The sequence below is a fragment of the Zerene cesonia genome, chromosome 10, assembly GCF_012273895.1.
Source record: "Zerene cesonia ecotype Mississippi chromosome 10, Zerene_cesonia_1.1, whole genome shotgun sequence".
Classification (NCBI taxonomy): Eukaryota; Metazoa; Arthropoda; class Insecta; order Lepidoptera; family Pieridae; genus Zerene; species Zerene cesonia.
The window spans coordinates 4,883,975-4,905,838 of record NC_052111.1 but is presented as its reverse complement, the minus strand read 5'-3'; the positions used below and the strand labels follow the sequence as shown (position 1 = coordinate 4,905,838).

The 21,864-nt window shown below is 36.2% G+C and overlaps 4 protein-coding genes across 6 annotated transcripts in view; 2 read left to right on the top strand and 2 right to left on the bottom strand.

Annotated features, from left to right (window-relative positions):
• Positions 1–1,158, top strand: part of LOC119829365 — a 3,736-nt gene extending 2,578 nt beyond the window's left edge. Inside the window, exon 5 of the mRNA XM_038351835.1 lies at positions 6–1,158. Within this exon, the coding sequence (XP_038207763.1) occupies positions 6–155 (150 nt within the window). The 3' untranslated portion in view covers positions 156–1,158. The remainder of the gene's footprint in view (positions 1–5) is intronic.
• A 787-nt stretch (positions 1,159–1,945) lies between these two features.
• Positions 1,946–7,016, bottom strand: LOC119829677 (probable ATP-dependent RNA helicase Dbp73D). The gene is made up of 7 exons (XM_038352304.1): positions 6,856–7,016; positions 6,427–6,745; positions 5,218–5,499; positions 3,525–3,702; positions 2,781–3,432; positions 2,512–2,692; positions 1,946–2,195 (listed from the first exon to the last, which is right to left on the bottom strand). Exons 1-7 carry the CDS (start codon positions 6,876–6,878, stop codon positions 1,974–1,976), a joined length of 1,857 nt encoding a protein of 618 aa, XP_038208232.1. The 5' UTR covers positions 6,879–7,016; the 3' UTR covers positions 1,946–1,973.
• Positions 7,017–7,261: 245 nt separating this feature from the next.
• Positions 7,262–17,696, top strand: LOC119829781 (cullin-associated NEDD8-dissociated protein 1). Its single transcript, XM_038352486.1, has 24 exons — positions 7,262–7,493; positions 7,588–7,757; positions 7,845–8,058; positions 8,159–8,293; positions 8,396–8,553; positions 8,629–8,791; positions 8,916–9,089; positions 9,251–9,359; positions 9,539–9,672; positions 9,955–10,115; positions 10,429–10,634; positions 10,888–11,075; positions 11,219–11,347; positions 11,443–11,574; positions 12,693–12,864; positions 13,149–13,297; positions 13,523–13,683; positions 13,998–14,196; positions 14,480–14,599; positions 14,707–14,844; positions 15,345–15,533; positions 16,162–16,405; positions 16,714–16,860; positions 17,492–17,696. Exons 1-24 carry the CDS (start codon positions 7,452–7,454, stop codon positions 17,620–17,622), a joined length of 3,765 nt encoding a protein of 1,254 aa, XP_038208414.1. The 5' UTR covers positions 7,262–7,451; the 3' UTR covers positions 17,623–17,696.
• A 254-nt stretch (positions 17,697–17,950) lies between these two features.
• Positions 17,951–21,864, bottom strand: part of LOC119829779 (myosin-9) — a 21,614-nt gene continuing 17,700 nt past the window's right edge. For all 3 annotated transcript variants that reach the window (XM_038352483.1, XM_038352485.1, XM_038352484.1), the window contains 10 exons: positions 21,747–21,845; positions 21,479–21,631; positions 21,070–21,207; positions 20,377–20,525; positions 19,697–19,814; positions 19,500–19,603; positions 19,135–19,297; positions 18,945–19,048; positions 18,474–18,573; positions 17,951–18,267 (listed from right to left, as the gene is read on the bottom strand). In XM_038352483.1, the coding sequence (XP_038208411.1) occupies positions 18,205–18,267; positions 18,474–18,573; positions 18,945–19,048; positions 19,135–19,297; positions 19,500–19,603; positions 19,697–19,814; positions 20,377–20,525; positions 21,070–21,207; positions 21,479–21,631; positions 21,747–21,845 (1,191 nt within the window). In that variant the 3' untranslated portion in view covers positions 17,951–18,204. The remainder of the gene's footprint in view (positions 18,268–18,473; positions 18,574–18,944; positions 19,049–19,134; positions 19,298–19,499; positions 19,604–19,696; positions 19,815–20,376; positions 20,526–21,069; positions 21,208–21,478; positions 21,632–21,746; positions 21,846–21,864) is intronic.

Genomic DNA, 21,864 nt, shown 5'->3' with positions numbered 1-21,864 from the left:
GTCAAAACAGTATTTTAGACGTAGCACCAATTCCTCCTAAAAGGAAAATTTCACCCAAATACAGTGATAATAGTGTTGCTTCTTCAAGTAACCATAATTTAAATTCTAGCAAAGAAATACTAGACAAACCAAGTGAAGATCTTATCCAGTTTTAGTTTAAATTATATAGTAATTTCTGATATTTTTTTAATAAAATGCTTATATATTCGAAGATGCATTGTAGATATTTAGTTTATGTAATATTTATATTTCTATTGAAAATTGATATCCCACCAAGTAGTGTTATAAATGAGTTTACTTGCCTCCTTACTAACTCTTACTAAAGCAACAGTGTTCATTACTATTAAACCAATACTAGTCAATGTAAAAAATATGTCCATTGTAAAACTAAATAATAGCTATAATTACATCACTAAGACAATATTGTTACATAGTTTGTGGTTGCAAATTTTAAATTCCATCTTTTGCTTACCATAAAACATTGGTGAACAAAGTAATAATGAGGCCTTTAAAAAATATTTGGGAATGTATTAAAATATCAACATTTGCAAATACAAACATCTTCTGGGAATTTTTAATCAAGCATGCTGATAAAGAATACTTATAGTTTTATTGCATTATTTGTTTCTTAAACAATGTAATACATTTTCTAGATGCTTAAAAATACAATGATTCAGGAAGATGTATTTGTAGAGGATTTTTATCATTCAATTATATTTATTGAAAAGATTATAAGTATCACATCATGGGTACAGGATGGCCTAACTATTTCTTACATATGAATAAGTTACTATTTGCTGGTCTCTTAGATATAAAATACCTACTAGCCACCCGTGCCGGCGCCAACCGGGTTAAGATTTAATAAACTAAAGAACAGAATAAAATATGGGGTAGTAGATCCAGACATTACTTGCTATAATTTTATAATATTAGTATAAATATAAAATGAATATATTTTCTACAGATGTTGTTACAACGTTTTCAATTTGTATAAACATTTTTAAGTCGATTTATTTTATATCATAAATTGTAAATTTTGATATTATAGCTGCATGTATACGTATATTATTTGATTTACACGCTGATATATTTGTAACAAGTTGTTAACATGACAAATGGTATGTGATAGTAAAGAAATAAATATATTTTTGTAAATTACTTCTGTGTCTTTTGCTCTTCATTTGGGGATCTTATTATTTTCTTACTAGATTTCCGCCGGTGGCTTCGCTCGCGCTGTCAACGAAAATTCCCATCGGAACGCTCTTTCGATGTTCGAGTTTGCCTCAGTTTGTGCCCAGAATGTCAAAGTAAAAAAATATATACCAAGCTTCATCGTACTCGAACAGGTTGTTTTTGAGGGGACAAACAAATAGACAGACAGATGATTTTTATATACTTATTCTCATTTTTGGGTTCAGTCATGGGTGCCAATCTAGTAACATCTCTATTAGAGAGATTATTATTATTATTTGTCGTCGCCGAACACCCTCTTTATAAACAATTTCATTCTGAACCCCTCCAGGCCTCCAACGTCCACAAGCGATAAACCTATTTTAAAAATTTATGAGATCAGATAATAATGGAAGTTGAAAATCCATGGAATGGTGTCACTTAAGATCCAAATGATAATTCTTCGGCATCATTATCATGAAATACATATCATTTAAATGATTATTGAATTAAAACGTAATATTGACATAATTTAGCTCTTTTCTTCAGCAACCAAATAGAAACTGCTTTTCAAACCAGTGGAAAGTGGTTAAATTTGATGACGAGTTAAAGGAATTTCTAGAAGTCTAATTGAATAGAAAAAAGTATTTGAGTTTGAATAGGAATCCGTTTCTTCGAACTGTTTTAAAGCTGACATGAAGTATGATAACGAAGTGGAATAATTTTTATAATTTACAAATTTTATGAATACTTGACGATTAAAATAAAATACTTATTCGTCATTTATTAAAATTTATTGAAAATTAATTAATTGTTTTGCCTTCGCTGTGTTTTCGTTTCCGCGATTTTGTTTTGGCTCCTCGCTTTAATTCTATGGATTTTTTAACCTTCGTGTTGTTTTCAACATAGATCGACTGTTTTGTTGATGAAATAGCTAGCTGATAACTACTTATTAGAGGTGTTAACTTGTCTGATGTAACTTCTATTTGTGGGATATCCGCCTTACCGCCGGATTCCAGTATTTCCTGGAATATTGTATAAATCTTATAGTACCATACATGTATAAGCTATACTTTTGATGCTTTTAAACATCTTAAAATAGATAATGTAATAAAAATATCAAAATGTTGATGGAATATGCTACGTTTTGTAGAAGTCTATAAAAACCATCTAGGTTCTACAACTACTATAAGTACATTGTGGCTGTAGATTTTGACATTATTAATGTACAACAGAATTTTATATGTAAATCATGAATTGCTTTGAATTTCACATGACAAATTGAATATTCACATGTTTATCTAGGGGGTAATAAAATGCTAGAATACAACATATTTATACCTTGAACATCTGCATTTGATTTTGAACCAAGATAGTAACAGCATTCCCTATGTGGCCAGCTCTGCCAGTTCGTCCTATTCTATGTACATATGTCTTTATATTCTTTGGAGGATCATATGATATTACATAATTACAGTCTGGTATATCTATTCCTCTTGCTAAAGCATCAGTGCTTATAATACTGAAAAAAAAACAAAACATATTTATGGACAACTCTACAAATAATAAAAAATTATAAATCAATTAAAAAACAACCTATAGATACATACACATTAATTTCACATTTCTTAAATTTTTTCAAAACATTATCCCTTGATGATCTATCTAAAGATGCAGATAACTCTGCAACTTTTATTTGATTCTGGGCCCAATTATTTAAGAGCATTGTCAATCTATGAGCCGATTGACCTGAATTTGTAAAGCAGAGAACTTTATCCCATTTCTGTTCAACCACAAAATGATATAGAACAAGTGGCTTTTCTTCAATGGAACACAAAACAAACTGCTCCTTCAATTCATCTGGTGTAGTATACTTTTTGATTTGAAGTTTATTTAATGAGTCTGATATGGGAGCAACTGAGAAAAGTTTAGGCTGAAAAAGACCCCATTGTTCTAACAATTCCGGATCGGGTGATAATGTTGCTGAAAATAGAAGTTTGTGTGGTGGTGCTTTTGTGTCGCAGATAAAATCCCAGTTTAGATGTGCAATTTTATTAGTTGCATGCCCTTCTAGTTTGATGTGCTTATATAAGTGATATAACCAATCATTTTGGATATTGTCCATAATTCTGTCAGCTTCATCTATTACAAGAAACTTTAATTGTTTTAGTGAGAAACCTTCGGTGTTTTGTAGGTGCTCTACTAATCTGCCTGCAGTACATACAATAATATCAGTTTCACTTATCCATCCATGTGTGTCGGCTGTGAAAATTAAATATAAATATTACAATTTAATAAAATGCAAAAATGATTGAAAGGTTTATATTATACTACTAAAATAATAAAGTCTTTACTATATCGCAATATCTGTTGTTGCTCCTTTTGCCATGGTGTGGATCCACTTAATAAGGCCACTTTAAGTCCAGTATTTGTACAATATTTTCTAAATACTGCAGCCACTTGAGCAGCTAGCTCTTGAACTGGTAAAACAATGAGAGCTCTTATGTGATGTCCCAACTCAGGCATTAGGGTCTAAAAGAAATCATTGAATAAATTAAAACATTAGTAGACATAAACAGTTACAGATATCTAAGACCTAGGCCCTAGCGTAACCTGGACTCGTAAGTAGTTACGAGATGATATAACTGTCATGAAGAACTGCATGCGATACTGTCACCGCAGGTACAATTAAGCAGTGGCGTAGCTATCATAGGCCAGGTGGTGCAGTGCACCAGGGCCCCGGAGCTCAGGGGGCCCTCCAACCTCAGCTTTGAAAGCGGGGAGGAAGGCGGAGGGAGGGCCCGATTCTTTCCCTATGCACCAGGGCCCTTGTCCCCCTAGCTACGCCACTGCAATTAAGATTTTATTATTGTCCACAATTGACAAAAAATCGTCAAAAAAAGTACCTCTACCCACACAATTTAGGTCTTGTCCGGGAGGGAGAGGTCCCTATGCACTCTACACTTGTGGATAATCGTGCGAGTCTATATATTTCGCGTACAATTGTCATTTACAAAAAATTATTCTTGTCTTATTTGATGCGGCTTCTTGGCTTCATACAAGCTAAGATCCTTGTTCTGGTGATGGAGAATACAGATTAAATCATCCTCTATCATCTGAAGTTTGATATAGTTAATTTAAGCAATGCAACCCGCTTATAAATACCACATGGATAATCTGAATTCAAATTCTATATTTAATTGATTGTATTTCAATTGCAAGGAGGAACAAATATAGGAGTTGAGTTGAGTCATGAATAGCTAGGTGGATCATATTAATCCTACTTCCTACTTAACATCTTACTAATATTATAAATGCGAAAGTTTGTAAGGATGTCTGTGTATTTGTTACTCTTTCACGCAAAAACTACTGAACCGATTGCAATGAAATTTGGTACATAGATAGCTGGACAACTGGAATAACATAAGCAACTTTTTATCCCCTTTATATGCCTACAGGATACGGACGTACGCGGGTGAAACAGCGAGGCGCAGCTAGTCATAAGAAAAAATTCTCTACTCCTTACATTTTTGTTTGCTTGTTATGAAATTTAATAACTAATTAGGTTTTGACTAGTCTGAGATATGAATTTTTTAAAAATTATAAAGCATTTGTGCTCTATAAAACTAAAAATTTTAATTAACAAAAGGCCACATCCTTAATCTACCCTTGGGGTTGCATTCAATCGATAAAATATTGTAATCATTGCAATAATGTTACTCTATTGATTGATATGGTTCTTAATCAACTTAAGAGATGGCATGGAGACCTCTTAGACACATAAAATCGAAATAGTAAAAAAAAATTGAGTGGTCAGGCGTTGGTTGTATCACGGTGATCTAGCGAGGCGATGGACGAAACGGCCAGGCTGATTGCTTTTACATGCATCGGCGTTTTAGGGTTAATCTACGTTTTTTGATGACATGCAGGAATATTACGCAGATATCTTTTTTTACTTTTAAAAAATTCTTATTTAAGCAATATTTGAATGCTTTAAAACAAAACTAAATCATAGCAACATTTGGCATTAATTTATGTTTATTATACCTGTATTATTGGCAAAACAAAAGACAGCGTTTTGCCACTGCCAGTTGGGGCAGAGACACAAACATCATGAGGCCACAATGGAGCAGGCAGTTTATGTTCCTGTAGAATAAATGGTATAACTTGCTCTTGGACTGGAAATAAATGAGTGACGCCTTCTCTTGTTAGGTTCTCTTTTAATATACTGTGCAGCCAAACTTGTTCTTCCACTTTACAAGTTAATTTTTGCAAGTTTTTTGATACACTGTACGCATGTGACAACCAGTATGGTAAAACTCTTTCCACCTTAAAATAGAATATGTTGTTATAATATATCATATTTTTAGTTATGAAGCATCAATAATAATCTTTTGCAACTTTTTTTATTATTATTTATTTGAATGAACAATGGCATATTAATTTATTCCTTCTTTTCATATGTCCGTTATTTCTGTCCTTTATGGGAACTGTGAACCGCCAAGAGGCGGGCGATGAGAGGTTAAAAAATGGGGGACACTGAAGTAGGGTAGGGAAGCAGTAGCTAGATGATGCTAAAAAGTAAAATTAAACCCTACCTACTTCTAATGAACATTAATTCTCGTCAAAATAAACATGATTTTGTTATAACATAAAAAAAATTAAAAAAATTGTCCTGGATTTGTTGGTTGATATCTTGGAGGACTCTCGATAAATACATGAAATAAATAATTCAAAGAGAAATTCTTCTAATATTTGGTGTGTCCAAAATCTTAAGTGATTGTCTCTGGTAAAACGTCATTTGACAACAGACCTTTGAGTATGATGTGATTATGATTTTTCCTCTATTTATATACCTTAACTACCTATATAAATTAACAAAACCACAATCATAATATAAATTTAAACTAATAAGAATAAAAGGTAGTTTCCTGAAAAATAGAAGAGCAGCTTAATGGACTGTTTCCACCAATGCCCCTCTGACAGTGTCATCCATGTGCCAATAGATCTTAATAGTAAATAGAAAAAATCGTGTTGTGGCTGACTAATTGAACATGAGTTGGGATTTGAATATGTATGGAGAAAGACACAGGGATCACATGTAGAAGAAATTCTACTACTAAGGCCCATGTTACACCACCCTCATGTGTGGTTAAAGGGTAAGACATTATGGCGAAAGGTATCCAATTCACCTAGGGATTAAATATATTCTATTCAAACTATAAAAAAATGGTGTGTGTGTAAAATTTTTATTACCTGAGGTTTTTTCTCAAAATCACTACTGCCTAACACTTGGAAGTCGCTGATACTTTTTTTTTCTTCATCTTTTTTAACTTCAATTTGATTTTTCAAAGTTCTCTTATCATCTGATGGAGACTTTGTTTCCAAAATATTTGTGGTAGTTTCTGGAAGATCCAAATTTTCTTTTGATTCATTTAAAACTTCTTCGTTCAATGTTAATGATACGTCGACTGAAAGTTCCTTAGCAGCTTTTTTCCTTTCTTCAATTTGTTCCTTGAGTCTTTGCAGATGTAAGGATTCGGAGACATCATTATTTTCACCGGTACCTTTATATCTGCGATACAATAATTATAAAGTATGATGAATAATTTAATCAATTGTTTTATTTAAAACAGTACTTATTATGGAATATATAGATAATCAATAAAAAAGTTTGACATAGACCTATTGATGATGAATAAATCCATTTTAGTTTGTGTAGCCACCTTTTGTTTCAGAAAATTGATATTTAATATATTTTTATACAACTTTTTCAACACATAACCTCTTTCCCAACATCACATTAGGCATTTCAGATGTTTCAGATTGTTTTTCTCGCAAGTGTCAAGACACATGCCATCACAATTGACAATTATTGACATTAGGTACCGATACGTCCCAATCGAACAAATTGTTTCCTCTCTGGATAGCATTTTATATTTTATTTTTATTAGTTTAAATTATTTTTTAACAAAAGCTATTTTACAATGATACTTACTTGAACATATACTTAACATTAAACAAATTTATAACTCATAATACCTTTACGATGGTTATGGTAACATTTAATTTAATAATCTGTTGCAATTCTATTTTCTCGCTTGGCATGGAACAAGAGCAATCATCTATCCATCGGTGCATTATTTTTCGATCTTTTGAGTGGATTAAATTAGATTTTCTGTCAGTTTGTTCACAATTTATTACTACACAAAAGAAAATTTAAGATCTCATGAAATCATAACGTTCGCTGTTTTGGGAAAGAAAAACTGTAACCGATCAAAATGGCTAGTGTTTCCTATCAAATAGCAAATCTTCTGGAGAAGGTAACCGGTGCATTCATTTTATAATTGAAACTACGATTCTTTAATGTTGTAACTATTTTATATTATTTTTATTTTATTTTATTTATTATAACAGATGACATCTAATGATAAGGACTTTCGATTTATGGCTACAAATGATTTGATGACTGAATTACAAAAAGACAGCATCAAACTTGACGATGATTCTGAAAGAAAAGTTGTAAAAATGTTACTTCGTTTACTCGAAGATAAGAACGGAGAGGTTCAAAATTTGGCTGTAAAGTGGTATGTTTTCTCTTATTTATATTACAGTGTTAATCACTAGATGAATAATTTATTTCTGATAATAACTTTTTCTTGTCTTCTTTACAGTCTCGGGCCACTAGTAAACAAAGTCAAGGAATACCAAGTTGAGGGTATAGTAGAAACCCTTTGTGCTAATATGTTGTCAGATACAGAGCAACTTCGTGATATAAGTAGCATTGGCCTAAAAACTGTAATATCAGAATTACCTTTGGGATCCAACACTTTAGCAGCAAATGTCTGTAAAAAAATAACTGGTAGACTAAGCAGTGCTATTGAAAAGGTAAATGGATGTTGTAACCATAACTTCACAATGTTACTAGCAATAAATAATTGTTAAATGACCAGGGTACTATTAAGGAATAATATCTGCTATTTTTCAGCAAGAGGATGTATCTGTACAATTGGAAGCACTTGATATCTTGGCTGATCTACTGAGTAGATTTGGAGGACTTTTAATTTCATTTCATCCAATGCTTTTAAATTCCTTACTTCCACAACTTGCTTCACCTCGTCAGGTATCTAGTGACAATTAAATCTCTCTCTTAATATTTAATGTCATAAAATCTTAAACATGTTTTTCACCTACTATCTATGAAAATGACAATTATATTTTACAGGCTGTCCGTAAGCGAACTATTGTAGCGTTGTCTCATTTAGTTATGTCTTGTAATGCTACATTATATAACAAACTCATTGATCATCTTTTGGAGGGCTTAAGTACTTCTACATCAGCTAGTGTAAGCCGTACACATATACAATGTATTGCTTCCATTTGGTAAGTAATTATTATTTAAAATTGCATAAACTAGTTCTTTAGAATTGAATTGATGGTGGTTTTCAATGTTTCTAGTCGTCAAGCTGGCCATAGATTTGGTGAACAGTTATGGAGAGTAGCACCGCAGGTTCTAGAACATTCCACTGACTCTGATGAAGAATTAAGAGAGCACTGTTTACAAGCCCTGGAAGCTATTGTACTTAAATGTCCCAAAGAGGTTCAACCTCACATACCTACTGTAAGTGTTCTATTGCTATTAAATAAAGTATATCGTTATACTATACTTAAATTTCCAATATAATAAACAATAAATTTTTTTTTACATAGAAAACATCTTAATTATCTTTAATGTTGTTTTTCAGATTATTGATTTGTGCTTAAAAATGATAACATATGACCCAAATTATAACTATGAAGATGAAGAAGAAGGTGGTGGTGGAGAGGATGAAGAAATGGAGGAAGAATCTTTTGAACCAGATGCAGATCCTGAGTCGGACTCTGAAGAATATTCAGATGATGATGATATGTCTTGGAAGGTATGATAGTTTGAATTTCTTAATAAATGTGTGAACATGGTATCTGTGACCTGTGAATAAGTCATGATCGAAATCAGTGAAAAATTATTAGGTAAGGTAAAGTAGAATTAATTATTTTTTCATAAACAATTTTGTGTAAAATAACACTTTCCATTGTGTAGGTGAGAAGAGCTGCAGCAAAATGCCTCGAGTCTGTGATTTCAACTCGACATGAACTGTTAGCAGAGATGTACATTACAGTTTCACCAGCATTGATAGCCAGGTTTAAAGGTATGTTCATAACCGCCAATAACATTCATAAGGTAGTGTGTCTATGCATAAAAAATAACAATTACGATGGTAGTTTAAGCTTATATAGTGTATATAAGTTATTACAAATAATTTTAGACTCTACGTACAAGTAAAAGTATAAAGAAAAGCTCAAGTAATAATATTTGTATATATTTAAGAGCGCGAGGAGAATGTAAAGTGCGACATTTTGAGCGCTTATACGGCGTTACTTAGAGCTACGCGCCCACCTCCCGCCCTACAGATGCCCATCGCGCCCACCGATAATTCTCCACAAGCTTTGCTTATTCAGAGGGTGAGTTATGAACATTCACTATAATGTTGACTCATAGCAATGAGTACAGATTTTACCTGAGAATTTTTTTAGGATATAGATTTGACATTATTAAAAAAAAAACTCCTCAGGTTAATTCAATTCCATTTATAATTTAATTAGGAAATAGGACATGATTTTTATGTTTCAATATAAGTTACTGTTTAAAGCGTTCATTTAATTTGTGTTAATAAAGATTTTTTTTTCTGTCATATAATTTTGTTGCATATCTTAAAAGCCATCATAATATTAATATATGTACAGGTGCCCAGTATAGTCCGCGGGTCGCTGCGCGTGATCCGCGGGCGCAGCGTGCGCGCGCGCGGCGCGGCGCTGGCGCTGCTGCGCGAGCTGCTGGCGGCCGCGCCCGGCTGTCTCACCGACCACGCCGCGCGTGTCATACGCGCGCTCACACCGCCCCTCATGTTAGTAAACAAAAGTATATTTTATTTGAAAATTACAAACGAGGTAGAGATTGAAATATGAAATATGCTCAATGGCGAGGATTAAGTACAATCATCTTATCTAATAGAATTTAAAAATAACATAAATTATTAGTCGACATTGTCATGGATTTAATACACAGGAACTCGATAGTGACAAATTCCTTTTATGTCTCAGTTACATTTTTGTATGGTTTATTTTTTGGGATTAAAATTAAGTGATGTGCTTATGAATTCTATTGCTAGTTTTTGGAAAGTGTGCATAACATAATTGAATAAATGAATCGCTACACAGGGACAAGGGTACGGCGTCGTCGATGAAGATCGAGACGCTGGTGTTCGTGTGGTGGCTGGTGCGCGGGCCGGGCGCGGCGGGGCTGCGCGCGCACGTGGCGGCGCTGCTGCCCGCCGTGCTGGCGTGCGTGCCCGACCCCTTCTACAAGGTCACCGCCGAGGCGCTGCGCGTGCTGCAGGCGCTCGTCAAGATCATGCGCCCGTTGGGTACGCTGCACTTTGTACACTACAAGTTTAAGTTTGCTCCTTTGTATGCAGTTTGTACTGGCGACTATCGCTTCTGATACACCCATAGAATATATGAAGCAAGCTAATTGTGGTAAGGATTTCACAAAATAGAGGATAAGGATGATATTTGTGCTATATATTTACTATACATGCCGTGTCGTGTTTTAAATTGTGCAACAGATCGTCCATAAATAGTTTTACACCTTGTAAAAAACATTGCATTGTTGTCCAGATAATATCGAAAATATCGATGGCGACGTGCAAGTCGAGCCGCCGCCAGAAGAGTTCCAGCAGTTCATCCCCGCGATGTACGAGTGCACGCTGGTCAGACTGCGGGCAACCGACATGGATCAGGAGGTTAAGGAGCGAGCGATCGCCACCTGCGGACAGCTTATATGCCACTTTGGGGACTATCTGCAGGTAGCATAAAAGGAAATTAATAAAATTATATTATATGAATTAGTGATCAACACGAATAAAAATTAAATCGAAATGTAAATTATTGAACTAAGCTTTTGTAATGAATTTGACCTCCACGTTTTAGTGTGTATATTTTGTTGCAGAATGAACTGCCTGTATGTTTGCCAATATTTTTGGAAAGATTACGCAATGAAATCACTCGACTTACAACTGTCAAAGCATTGACAAAAATTGCATCGTCACCTCTTCGTATCGATCTGAGACCCATATTGGTATGTATTATGACTTGCTAATATATTGCTATATATATATATACATCGTTGTCATTTTTAAACATGTAATTTATCACGAGTTTTGAATGTTACAGTCCGATGCGGTGCCTATTCTGGGATCGTTTTTGCGAAAAAATCAACGTGCTTTAAAACTTTCGACATTGGTGCTACTCGACACTTTAGTGCAAAACTATAGCAATGCTATTAGTATAGAATTGTTGAGTAAGGTAAGGAATTGTATAACGCACATGAAAAAACAAAGAGAGTTCATAAATGATGCATAATTCATAAATGGTTACAAGGTACAAAACATCATGATATATAATTATTAGTACCTTTTACATAAATATGTAAAAATGATTTTTGTGTATCGCACACACTTTTTATGAGGGTGTCTAATAGCTGTGGAATACATGAAAAGGGTTCTTTTTTTTTTTATGTCATAGCGGGCAACTGAGCTTGTGGTTCGCCTGATTGTAAGCGATCACCACCGCCCATGAACATTCGTAAAGGTAGTGCCTTTACGAATGTGCTGCTCGCTTTTATGGAGTAAGGGAAAAGGAAAGGATTAAAGACTGGAAAGAAGGAATGGACTGGGATGGGTGAGGAAAAGGAAACGGGCCTCCGACTCTCCCACTCACCGTACGAAACACAGTGGCATGCCACTATTTCACGCCGGTTTTCTGTGGGGGTGTGGTACTTCCCCGGTGCGAGCTGGCTCAATTCGACGGTTCACACACATAATTTGCACAATCGTGTTTAATGGCATTATTTTAAATTAGATATATGGTGATACTTTCGATTAATTTTGTGAGCGACCGACTTTTAAAGTTTATTATACTATTGGCTCATACGTGTGGTGGGAGTAGTGGGTCTAAAAGCGTGGAATATAGCCATTGAACACTGTGTGAAGAGCCTGTTTGGAAGCAGATACCGATATAAAAAAAGGTTAGGTCATTGGACACTAACAGATCAATGATATATACTTGTAAATTAATCTTAATTCGATCGCATAGAAGCATCGTTAATCCTACTAATCCTACTAATATTATAAATGCGAAAGTAGGCGTACGTATGTAGACAGCTGGACAACTGAAATAACATATAGGCAACTTTTTATCCCTATATTCCTATGGGATACGGACTTACGCGAGTGAAACCGCGGGGCGCAGCTAGTATTTTAAAAATGATACTATTACACACATTATATTCAAGGGAAAGTGAAAACTATTCTATGTCCTTTCGGTTTTCAATCTATTTCCATGTCAAATTTCGTCCAAATCGATTGAGCGGTTTAGGTGTGAAGAATAGGGATTCTCGATGGTGAGGTGTGGTGACGGTGCAGGTGCTGACGGAGGTGCCGGCGCTGGTGTGCGAGGCGGACCTGCACTGCGCGCAGACGGCGCTGACGCTGGTGGCGCGCGTGTGCCGGCGCTGCCCGGCCGCGCTCACGCACGACGCGCGCGCCGCGCTCACGCCCAACATCCTCGCGCTCGCCAACTCGCCGCTGCTGCAAGGTACGCGCTCGCCGGCTGCCGGCTGCCGGCTGCCGGCTGCCGGCTATATCAGTGTTCATTTAGAGATAGTGATGATTATAGAGCAGGGTTATTGTGTTGTCTAAATAATAGAAACATTATGGTGAATTGTAACATGGAAGCATGCATAGTCGACATGCTTTTCGTAGTAAAATAATTGATTGATTTAATTCGAGGCGATTAAGACGATATTATGACTTGGATGATAATAATGGAGTTCCATACCTGAAAAAAAAACAAAAAGGTATATCATAATTAAATTGTAGGAGGCGCGTTAAAGGCAATGGTGGGTGTATTGTCTGCGCTCGTCGAAGCTGATGTAGCGGGCTGCTCCCGTAGAGAATTGCTTGCTCTATTAGTGGCCCCCGTACACCGTCCTACTGAACATAACGCCACTGCACATCACATTAAACAGGTAAATGAGGACCCAATTTTTGAAATTGCAAACTGTCGAAAAGTTGTGATCGAAGCAGTTCACCGCATTTTTATTCTTTAAGTTAGGTAAGCTGACTACAATAATCATAATGAGTCGAAATGTGTACAGTATCTAACGGATCATAATTTTTCGACAGTATATTATAATCGAATCGTGTTTACAATTTAACGGTGACATGTATTAAGTTTGTATGACGTGCGACAGGCGTACCACTCGCTGGCGAAGTGCGTGGCGGCGGTGGTGGTGGGCGGCGGCGGCGAGGCGCTGCAGACGACGCGCGCGTTCCTGCGCGACGCGGCCGACCCGCCCGCCGACACCGTGCACATGTTCGCGCTGCTCGCCATCGCCGAGATCGGCCGCCATCTGTGCGTGCGCGCTGCTCCCCCCCCCACCCCCATACACACACACACACGCACTGTGACTCTAACTCACGCTTACGATCGCACTTAGTTAACCATACACGCATATTGACCCATATTTACCAATATTTATATATCCATAAATATATGCGATAGAAATCAAATTAGATAACACCTGTGTTTAGGCGTATTGACTGGACAATTAATATAAACTTAAAATGTTCATCATTATTACTACTAACTTTGCATTTTTTTGTTTATTTCCAGTGAGTGAACGGTTCATAAATAAACCATATAACATAATTTATTTCTTTCAACAGCGATCTCAGCTCTATACCGAATCTTAAAGAAGTATTGCTGAATTCATTTACGCCTTCGTCCGAAGAGGTGAAATCAGCCGCGAGCTACGCGCTGGGATCCGTAGCTGTTGGTAATCTGCCTGAATTCCTGCCTTTCATACTGGGAGAGATTGAGGCGCAACCCAAGAGGCAATATCTGCTGTTACACTCTCTTAGAGAAGTAAGTTGCTGTTTTTGATCACTGTTTTTATAAGGTGTATAATTGCTTTACTATTTTTCATTTATTTCGATGCATTACCTTTGATGTAAATAAAATAGTCTAGGGATATGAATTGACAAAATAAAGAAATATCGTCAATGTTTTATTGTTTTCTATGATAAAATAATTTCAGTTTTTATTATGATGCTACATTTTATAATCTGTAATATGCAGATACTAATTAGTAATATCTAACTACTCAATATTGACTCTCTCTCTTATTTTAGTAATTTTCTTTTCCCAGATAATTGCATGTGAATCAACAACGCCCGAAGGAGTTGAAGCGTTAAGGCCCTTCATACCAGAAATCTGGGTACAGTTGTCAAAGCATTGCCAATGCGCGGAGGAGGGATCTCGGAATGTAGTAAGTAAATTTTCCTACTTGTATTGCGACATATTTGTGTAAAAAATATCAAATATAATAAAAAAAATGATGTTTACGCCAAAGCTATATTTTTATTATTTCTTTAGGTTGCAGAATGTTTAGGAAAATTATGTTTATTGGAGCCACAAGACTTGTTGCCTCATCTGAAGGAGTTCCTTAAGTCACCAGAGCCACTCACCAGGACAACAGCAGTTACCGCCGTTAAATTTACTATTTCAGATCAGGTGAGTAGAAAAATTATATTTCTTGATTTGTATCCGATATTTTCCGTTATTATGATAATAATATGTATTTTGTACTAGCTATCTAATGTACTATTTTACTATTTTTCTCAATAGCGAAACTGATATAAAAACGTATATTATAGTTATATCTTCCGCCCGCGACTGCGTCCGCGTGGAATAGGTACTTTTTTCTAACGCTTACTTGCAGCGCACTCATCGGAAGCTTTTGATAGGAAAAAAAAAAATTGCCCGATTTTGAAATATTCTACATTGGTGCTCCGCTCCTATAGGTCTTAGCGTGATGCCTTCCTCAATAAATGGGCTATCTAACACTGAAAGAATTTTTCAAATTGCGTCAGTAGTTCCTGAGATTAGCGCATTTAACCAAACAATCCAACAAATCAGTCTTATAATATTATTAATATAGATGTTATGATGTCGTGAAAGTTGATTCGAATGGTAATATATATATAAATGGACGTGTGCTTAATCGTCCGCAGCCGCAAGCGATAGACGGTCTGCTACGCGCGTGCATGGCGGAGCTGCTGGTGCCGCTGCGCGACCCCGAGCTGGGCGTGCGCCGCGTCGCGCTCGTCGCCTTCAACTCGGCCGCGCACAACAAGCCCTCGCTCGTGCGCGACCTGCTGCCGCACGTGCTGCCCACCATCTACCTCGAGACTAAGGTCAAGGTGAGCGCGACACCGACGCCGAAATATATCCACTTAAGTAATACCGGTGTCCTTCAACACATTAATAGTCAATTTTTAGTTTTATAGCATTGAAATGTTTTCTAAATGAGAAATTTTTGAAGAATAGAAAAAATTGGATTACAAAGCGGGATTCGAACCCGCGTCTTTTTGCCATATGCCTTTAAAAAATATCTCACATTAAGACTCTCAAAAGGGTGTCTGCTTGTTGGATCCGTGTCCCGTGTACCGGTGGTACATGAATGTTATGGAAAAGAGAAACATGACAATAAAAAGGCTCCTGAACTAGTTAAACACTGTTCCAGGAGCCAGAGAGTTCCCCCCAATGGTGTCCTTACTGTTACCTTCTTGTACTATATAGAAATGCTATAGATATTGCATTCTTCGCCAGAATTATTTGACTGAATTCATGTTTAATTTGTAATTTGTAATAAATGTGTGTAATCTGGATGGGTATAGATATTTTTGTGAATTACATTTCAGGTAAAATTAAGAAAGTCACTTTGTATACTTAGTCATCAAATTATATTAAATAAAAGCTTACGAAGTAAACATGACGCTCGAATCAAATCGAGCCACGGTGTAATGCTGTACGTATTGGTGTGTACAGAAAGAGCTGATCCGCGAAGTGGAGATGGGCCCGTTCAAGCACTCGGTGGACGACGGGCTGGACCTGCGCAAGGCGGCGTTCGAGTGCATGTACACGCTGCTGGGCACGTGCCTCGACCGGCTCGACGTGTTCGAGTTCCTGCGGCACGTGGAGGACGGCCTGCGCGACCACTACGACATCAAGATGCTCACGTACCTCATGTGCGCGCGCCTCGCCACGCTCTGCCCCGCCGTCGTGTTGCAGAGTTAGTGCGCTATACTATGACGCTTTTATATTTTACAATTTGGCGCTGAAAAAACAAATCGCCTTGAACTTCTCTGAAAAATCTAGTAATAAAGTAAGAGGTTCTTAAAAAAAAACTAAGAAACCTAACTATTGTAACAATTTTTTTTTGTCCTTAACAGAGATTATATCAATTGGCTATTTGGTTATTGCTACCCAAAAAAACGGACTTGTTTTTGTATACTTATATATAATAACAAGTAAATGTATATGAAAATTGAAAATATCTTGTCAAAAAAATGTGAGCTTATATAAAAAGCAAATGCACAGGGCTGGAGAGTCTAGTGGAGCCGCTGCGCGCGACGTGCACGATGAAGGTGAAGGCGAACTCGGTGAAGCAGGAGTACGAGAAGCAGGACGAGCTCAAGCGCTCCGCGCTGCGCGCCGCCGCCGCGCTGCTGCAGATACCTGAGGCCGGTCCGTACTTTGCACTTAACTAGCCGTCCGCTCCCGGCTTCGCCCGTGCTGCTTATATACTCTCTTGCACTCGGGAATTGCGTACCCATCCAACGGTTAAAGATTTTTTAACGCGTTCTATTATGTCCATCTCAGGTGGTTAGCGCGTTCAAACAAGCACACAAACTCTTCAGTTTTATATTATTAGAAAGTACTAGATTCTAGTCACTATACGCTTGTCCCGACTTGTATGTTTAACTAAACAGTAATGTAGCTGTGAAACAGTTTTTGAAAAAAAATCTTCTTGGACTCTATTCCAAACAAACACACACGGGTCCGTCTATACGGCCTGCATTCAATTCCTACTTTTAAAAAATATTTTATTTGTACAAAATAAATATTAGTGTTTTTAGTTATTCTAAAAGGAGTTGCACTCAAGTATTCAATGTTATTCACAATCAGGCTTTAATCTGTCTATTTGCCTATGTTCCTAGGTATCTGCTTATGTTGTTTAAAAATACATAAGTGTCATATTACTCGTATGCGTATATTTAGCATAAAGTTCTTATAAGAATCGTGGAAAATTTGTCCAATTCATTTAAACTTGACAATATAGTATTGTAACGACTAATGAGTACCCGTAAATTTTCAGAAAAGAACCCGCACCTGATGGACTTCGTGACGCAAATCAAGTCGTTCCCGGACCTGCAGCCGATCTTCGAGTCGATCCTGAAGGACTCGAGCGGCGCCGGCCTCGACTCCAACCTCATGGACCAGAGCTAGCCGCGACGCTACAGAATTGTTCACTTACGCAATATGTTGTAAATGTTGAAAATTTTAATAGATTTTCCACTTTATTTCGTTTTTTTCATTCTCTGTTGCTCTGCCTTTCTTTTAATGTCCAGTTCTTGGCACTTTATTACGTTCTTTGGTGCGGACACTTTAATGATAGTGTACAGTGAGTTGATTGGATGCTAAAATTGATATAGCTAAAATTGTAATTAGACTATTTGTCGAGATCAATCACCCTCTGCACTTGTATGGTTGCGCTTTTATGCCATAATTGTTTTGTTTTTTTCTCCTCAATATAATAAAATCTCAATAAAAGGCATTTTTATGTTAATCAACGTTTATTTTATAAAAAGGTAAATACACAAAAACTAGGGGTTGCAAACGTTTGTAGCATAATTGGATTCATTAAAATTGATAGATTCAGTAGATCGTTTGGCGTTTAAGATACATTGTAAAATAGATCGATATTTCGTCGGTAGTTCTATCGTTGATATGTATTGTGATATTACAAGCTATTTGGAATAATTAAAGGAGGGTGGATATAATATAATGAAGATAAACAAAATTGTCTGCTTATTTCCCTTTCCTCTTCGTTCCGGGCGTGGTGCTGGCAGCTCTCGTACTTTGACTTTCAGTCTGAAAGCATTACACATCAACAATATAAATCTAATGTTACACTTTTTTTTTTCATTTATTAATATTTTTAAATATAATAATAATATAAAATAAATATGATGTTTCGATATTCGATATCTTACAGGTAATACTTCCAACTTTTTCTACTGTTACTAAATCTCAATATGATATTCCTTACTTAGGTGTACAATAAATGACTAATGTACCGTATTTAGTGTAGCAGTGCGTGGCAGGGTAGACGAGCTTGCGTTCCGTAGTATGGACCGGGAACCGCTTGTAGAGCCAGTGTCAGGGCTTTGCTCTTTGCTGTTAAGTTAAAAAAATTACATTGTTAATAAATATCGGTAATAATTGAGTTTTAATGGTGAAAAAAATAGTTTAAATGATGAAATAGTTCGTAATTCATTCAAAAATATTGTACACAATAGTGTACCTGTTGAAATTATCAATGAATTGAAATATCAAGAGATTGTCCTGTTAAAGTCAGGAACTAATTATTTTAAAATACATTTTAATGTGTAATAATACTTTTAATGATAGACTTTTAATTATGCGCATACAGTGAGTGCTTATTCACAAACACTACACAAGCGCAATGTGTAAATGTGTTAAAAATATAACCTAAACAAACGGTAGTTTATCGAAATGAACGTATTTTCAGACGAACTTTTTCTTACCTATTGCCGCGCGATAACTGCCCTTTCCTACTAAACATGTCGGACAATCTGCCACGTAAATTTTGCTTGCTTCCCGTCGCACTCATATCTGAATCTGAACCTTGCTGTAATAGGAAATAATGATAATTAATGAAAGTATGTATACTTTCATCTTTATCATATACTTGATATATAATGTACAATGAAATACCTGCGATACATTCCCGATGGGTCTAAAGTCAACTACTTCGGCGTCGACGTGGTCGTCGATGGATCGTGATTTGGTCAGCTTCTTTAGTTTGCCAAATATACTCTTTTTCTTTTTCTTCTCAGACGGCAATACTTCGCTCTGGGCCGAACCTCCAGAGAGACGACTAGAGTAATAAAAAAGTAAATCATACTAAAGGAACATTTAGAACTGAAAATTTTGAAAAGAATATTAAGTGCGTTTCATATCCGATAAAGCTTGACAAGATGCTTTCACATCACAATCGAGTGCTATGGCAAAACCCAGTGACGATCATTTCTCATAATAATAAAATCAAAATACAATAATTTTTTGTTTGTTTTACTCGCCTGTCTAGACTGGTATCCCGTTGCATTGTGAATAATCTGTCATCACCGTCCAGGGACTGCATTGAAGACACACTGCTGTCGTCAACCGATTTCCATATTGATGTCTATAATACAATTCAATTAAATATTAACGTTAGTAAAATTCATTCGTTATTTTTAACAAATATATTGATGTATATTGAGACTGGGCCTTTTACCTGATCCTTAGTGGTTTGCTCAAGTGAGATTGATCGCTTCTTGAGGGAAGGTACTCGCGATGGCACCCTCGAAGTCGACGACACTGTCATGGTATCACGAGGTTCCGTAGACATTGCACTATCGAAATATTACAATATTGTATAAAGACATATCGTAGACTGTAATGATATAGATGTACGAATTATTTCATTGATCATTACCGATTGTTTTCTAATCGTTACAGATACCTTTATTTTGTATTGGTACGTATATATGTACCAAATATAAATAGAGAAGAAATAAAAAAAAAATTAAGTATATAGAAGTTATTTTCTATCATATTGTGACTGGAATTGGAAAAAGACACGCTAAAATAGTAAATATTAATCACTACCATAATACTTAAACAAGCGAGTCGAACTTTGCTTGTCTTTCCCGGTTTTTGAAGTGAAATTTCTTTAGAATCGTTGTGATTTCAAACCTGATGCAACGGAAAAACGACAGGTAAGAGACAGAAATACAAAAATGTGTAGAATGAAGCCGGCAAAGAATGAGACAGAAATATACATACTATTTTATTCATTCTTTTGTCGATTTACTGAAGTTTCACTTCTATCATGTGTGAATCGCACACACACCTTTTTTTTGTGAGAATGAGAAACAGTCGAGTCGTTCCTCTCCCTTCATTGCAAACACGTACCGTCTCGCATTAGTGAGCTGTCGCCTCTGGCGCTCCGCGATGCGTGAGGCGCGCAGCTCGTCCGCCAGCCTCAGCAAGCGCGCGCCGGTTGAGACCGACTCGGCCGTCGACTGCTCGGGCGTCGCGGATCGGGACCGGGACTTTGATGACTGAAAGTGTGAATTGTCGTCAAGTTCTGTGAGATCAGTCTTGATATATTATATGTAATGCTCATATAAATAGTGCCCATCAATACATCAGTCCATCTTAATATGTATAAATTACGTGTCACGTTGTTCGTTCGCGATGGACTCCAACACTACTCAACCAGTTTTAATCAAATTCGCACACCATGTGCAGTTGATCTAACTTAAAATATAGGATAGTTTATATTATTTCAATTACAATAAATGACTATCCGGGCGGAGTCGGGACGTGTAGTTAGTAATATATATTTATATTTTGTTTTCTAACAAAGCTCTGTAAGCTCCGGGAGTACGCTATTTTCATTTCACGTAACTAATTTAGATACTTGATCATTGGGAAATATGTATAATGCCTTTCCAGAACATAATAATATGTATACCTACTAGTTTACATCTAAATAATAATATGTAAAATCAATCAATCAAAACAAAATCAGTGTTCGTCATTCTCGCTGAAACTAAAATGACATAACCGATTTTCATAAGTATAGATTTGATATGTTCTTACTCTATTTCTTCTTGGTGGAGTTGGTGTCGCGAGACTCTTGCCTGGTTTCATAGGCGTTTCAGAACGGAACAATTCCGGACTCTGCTTTATAAGATCATCAATAGTTTCTAAGAGTTGAGTTATAACGCGATCATCCTCCTGAAAATTAAAAATATATTTTGATTAGGTAATGGTTTGCACATTTTATTTATGGGTTGAAGGTATAGTTGAAACTATAAGTTTGTTTTTTTCGATCCCTTTTATACAGTAAACCTCTTGTAGAAGTATTTAGACCATTAAGACGAACGCGTCACACCTTTGATAGCATATATGGACCATAATTGTGAGATAGTTTTTGAAGAAATGTTGATTGCGATAGCACAATCTATGAAATATATTTACTTCGTTAGTTACAGTTTTGTGTAATTACCTGTTGAGCCCGTTTGAGCGACCCGACGAGCAATTTATTTTGATCACGGTCACGATCGTGTCGCTCCTTATCTCTCCTCAGTTTTTCATTTGCTGTGCGAAGCTTCGCGTGGGCGTCACGTAATTCTAATAGATCGCATTGTAATTCTGACACCTGTGAAATTAAACGTTTATTAGACCGTCATAAAGTAGACATGACTCGCATGAAATAACAATTCAAATTGGGAAAGCCTTTGGTTTCATCATTGTCATTATAATGTACTAAGTACCTTTTTCTTAGCTTCTTCCGTTTCTTCTTCCGTAGTTCGCTTTATTTGATCGATGCGTCTCTTCATGTCAAGTCTCTCTTTTTCTCTCTCTCGCTCCAACTAAAACAATATATATGTA

Excerpts from the sequence above, each read along its gene's own strand:
- LOC119829781 (XM_038352486.1), top strand. The coding sequence starts at position 7,452 with ATGGCTAGTGTTTCCTATCAAATAGCAAATCTTCTGGAGAAG. Across the intron at positions 14,600-14,706 it reads AGGAGGGATCTCGGAATGTA|GTTGCAGAATGTTTAGGAAA; the intron begins GTAAGTAAATTT and ends TTATTTCTTTAG. Across the intron at positions 14,845-15,344 it reads AATTTACTATTTCAGATCAG|CCGCAAGCGATAGACGGTCT; the intron begins GTGAGTAGAAAA and ends AATCGTCCGCAG.
- LOC119829677 (XM_038352304.1), bottom strand. The coding sequence starts at position 6,878 with ATGGATTTATTCATCATCAATAG. Across the intron at positions 3,703-5,217 it reads TTGTTTTGCCAATAATACAG|ACCCTAATGCCTGAGTTGGG; the intron begins GTATAATAAACA and ends GATTTCTTTTAG. Across the intron at positions 2,693-2,780 it reads AAGAAATGTGAAATTAATGT|TATTATAAGCACTGATGCTT; the intron begins GTATGTATCTAT and ends TTTTTTTTTCAG.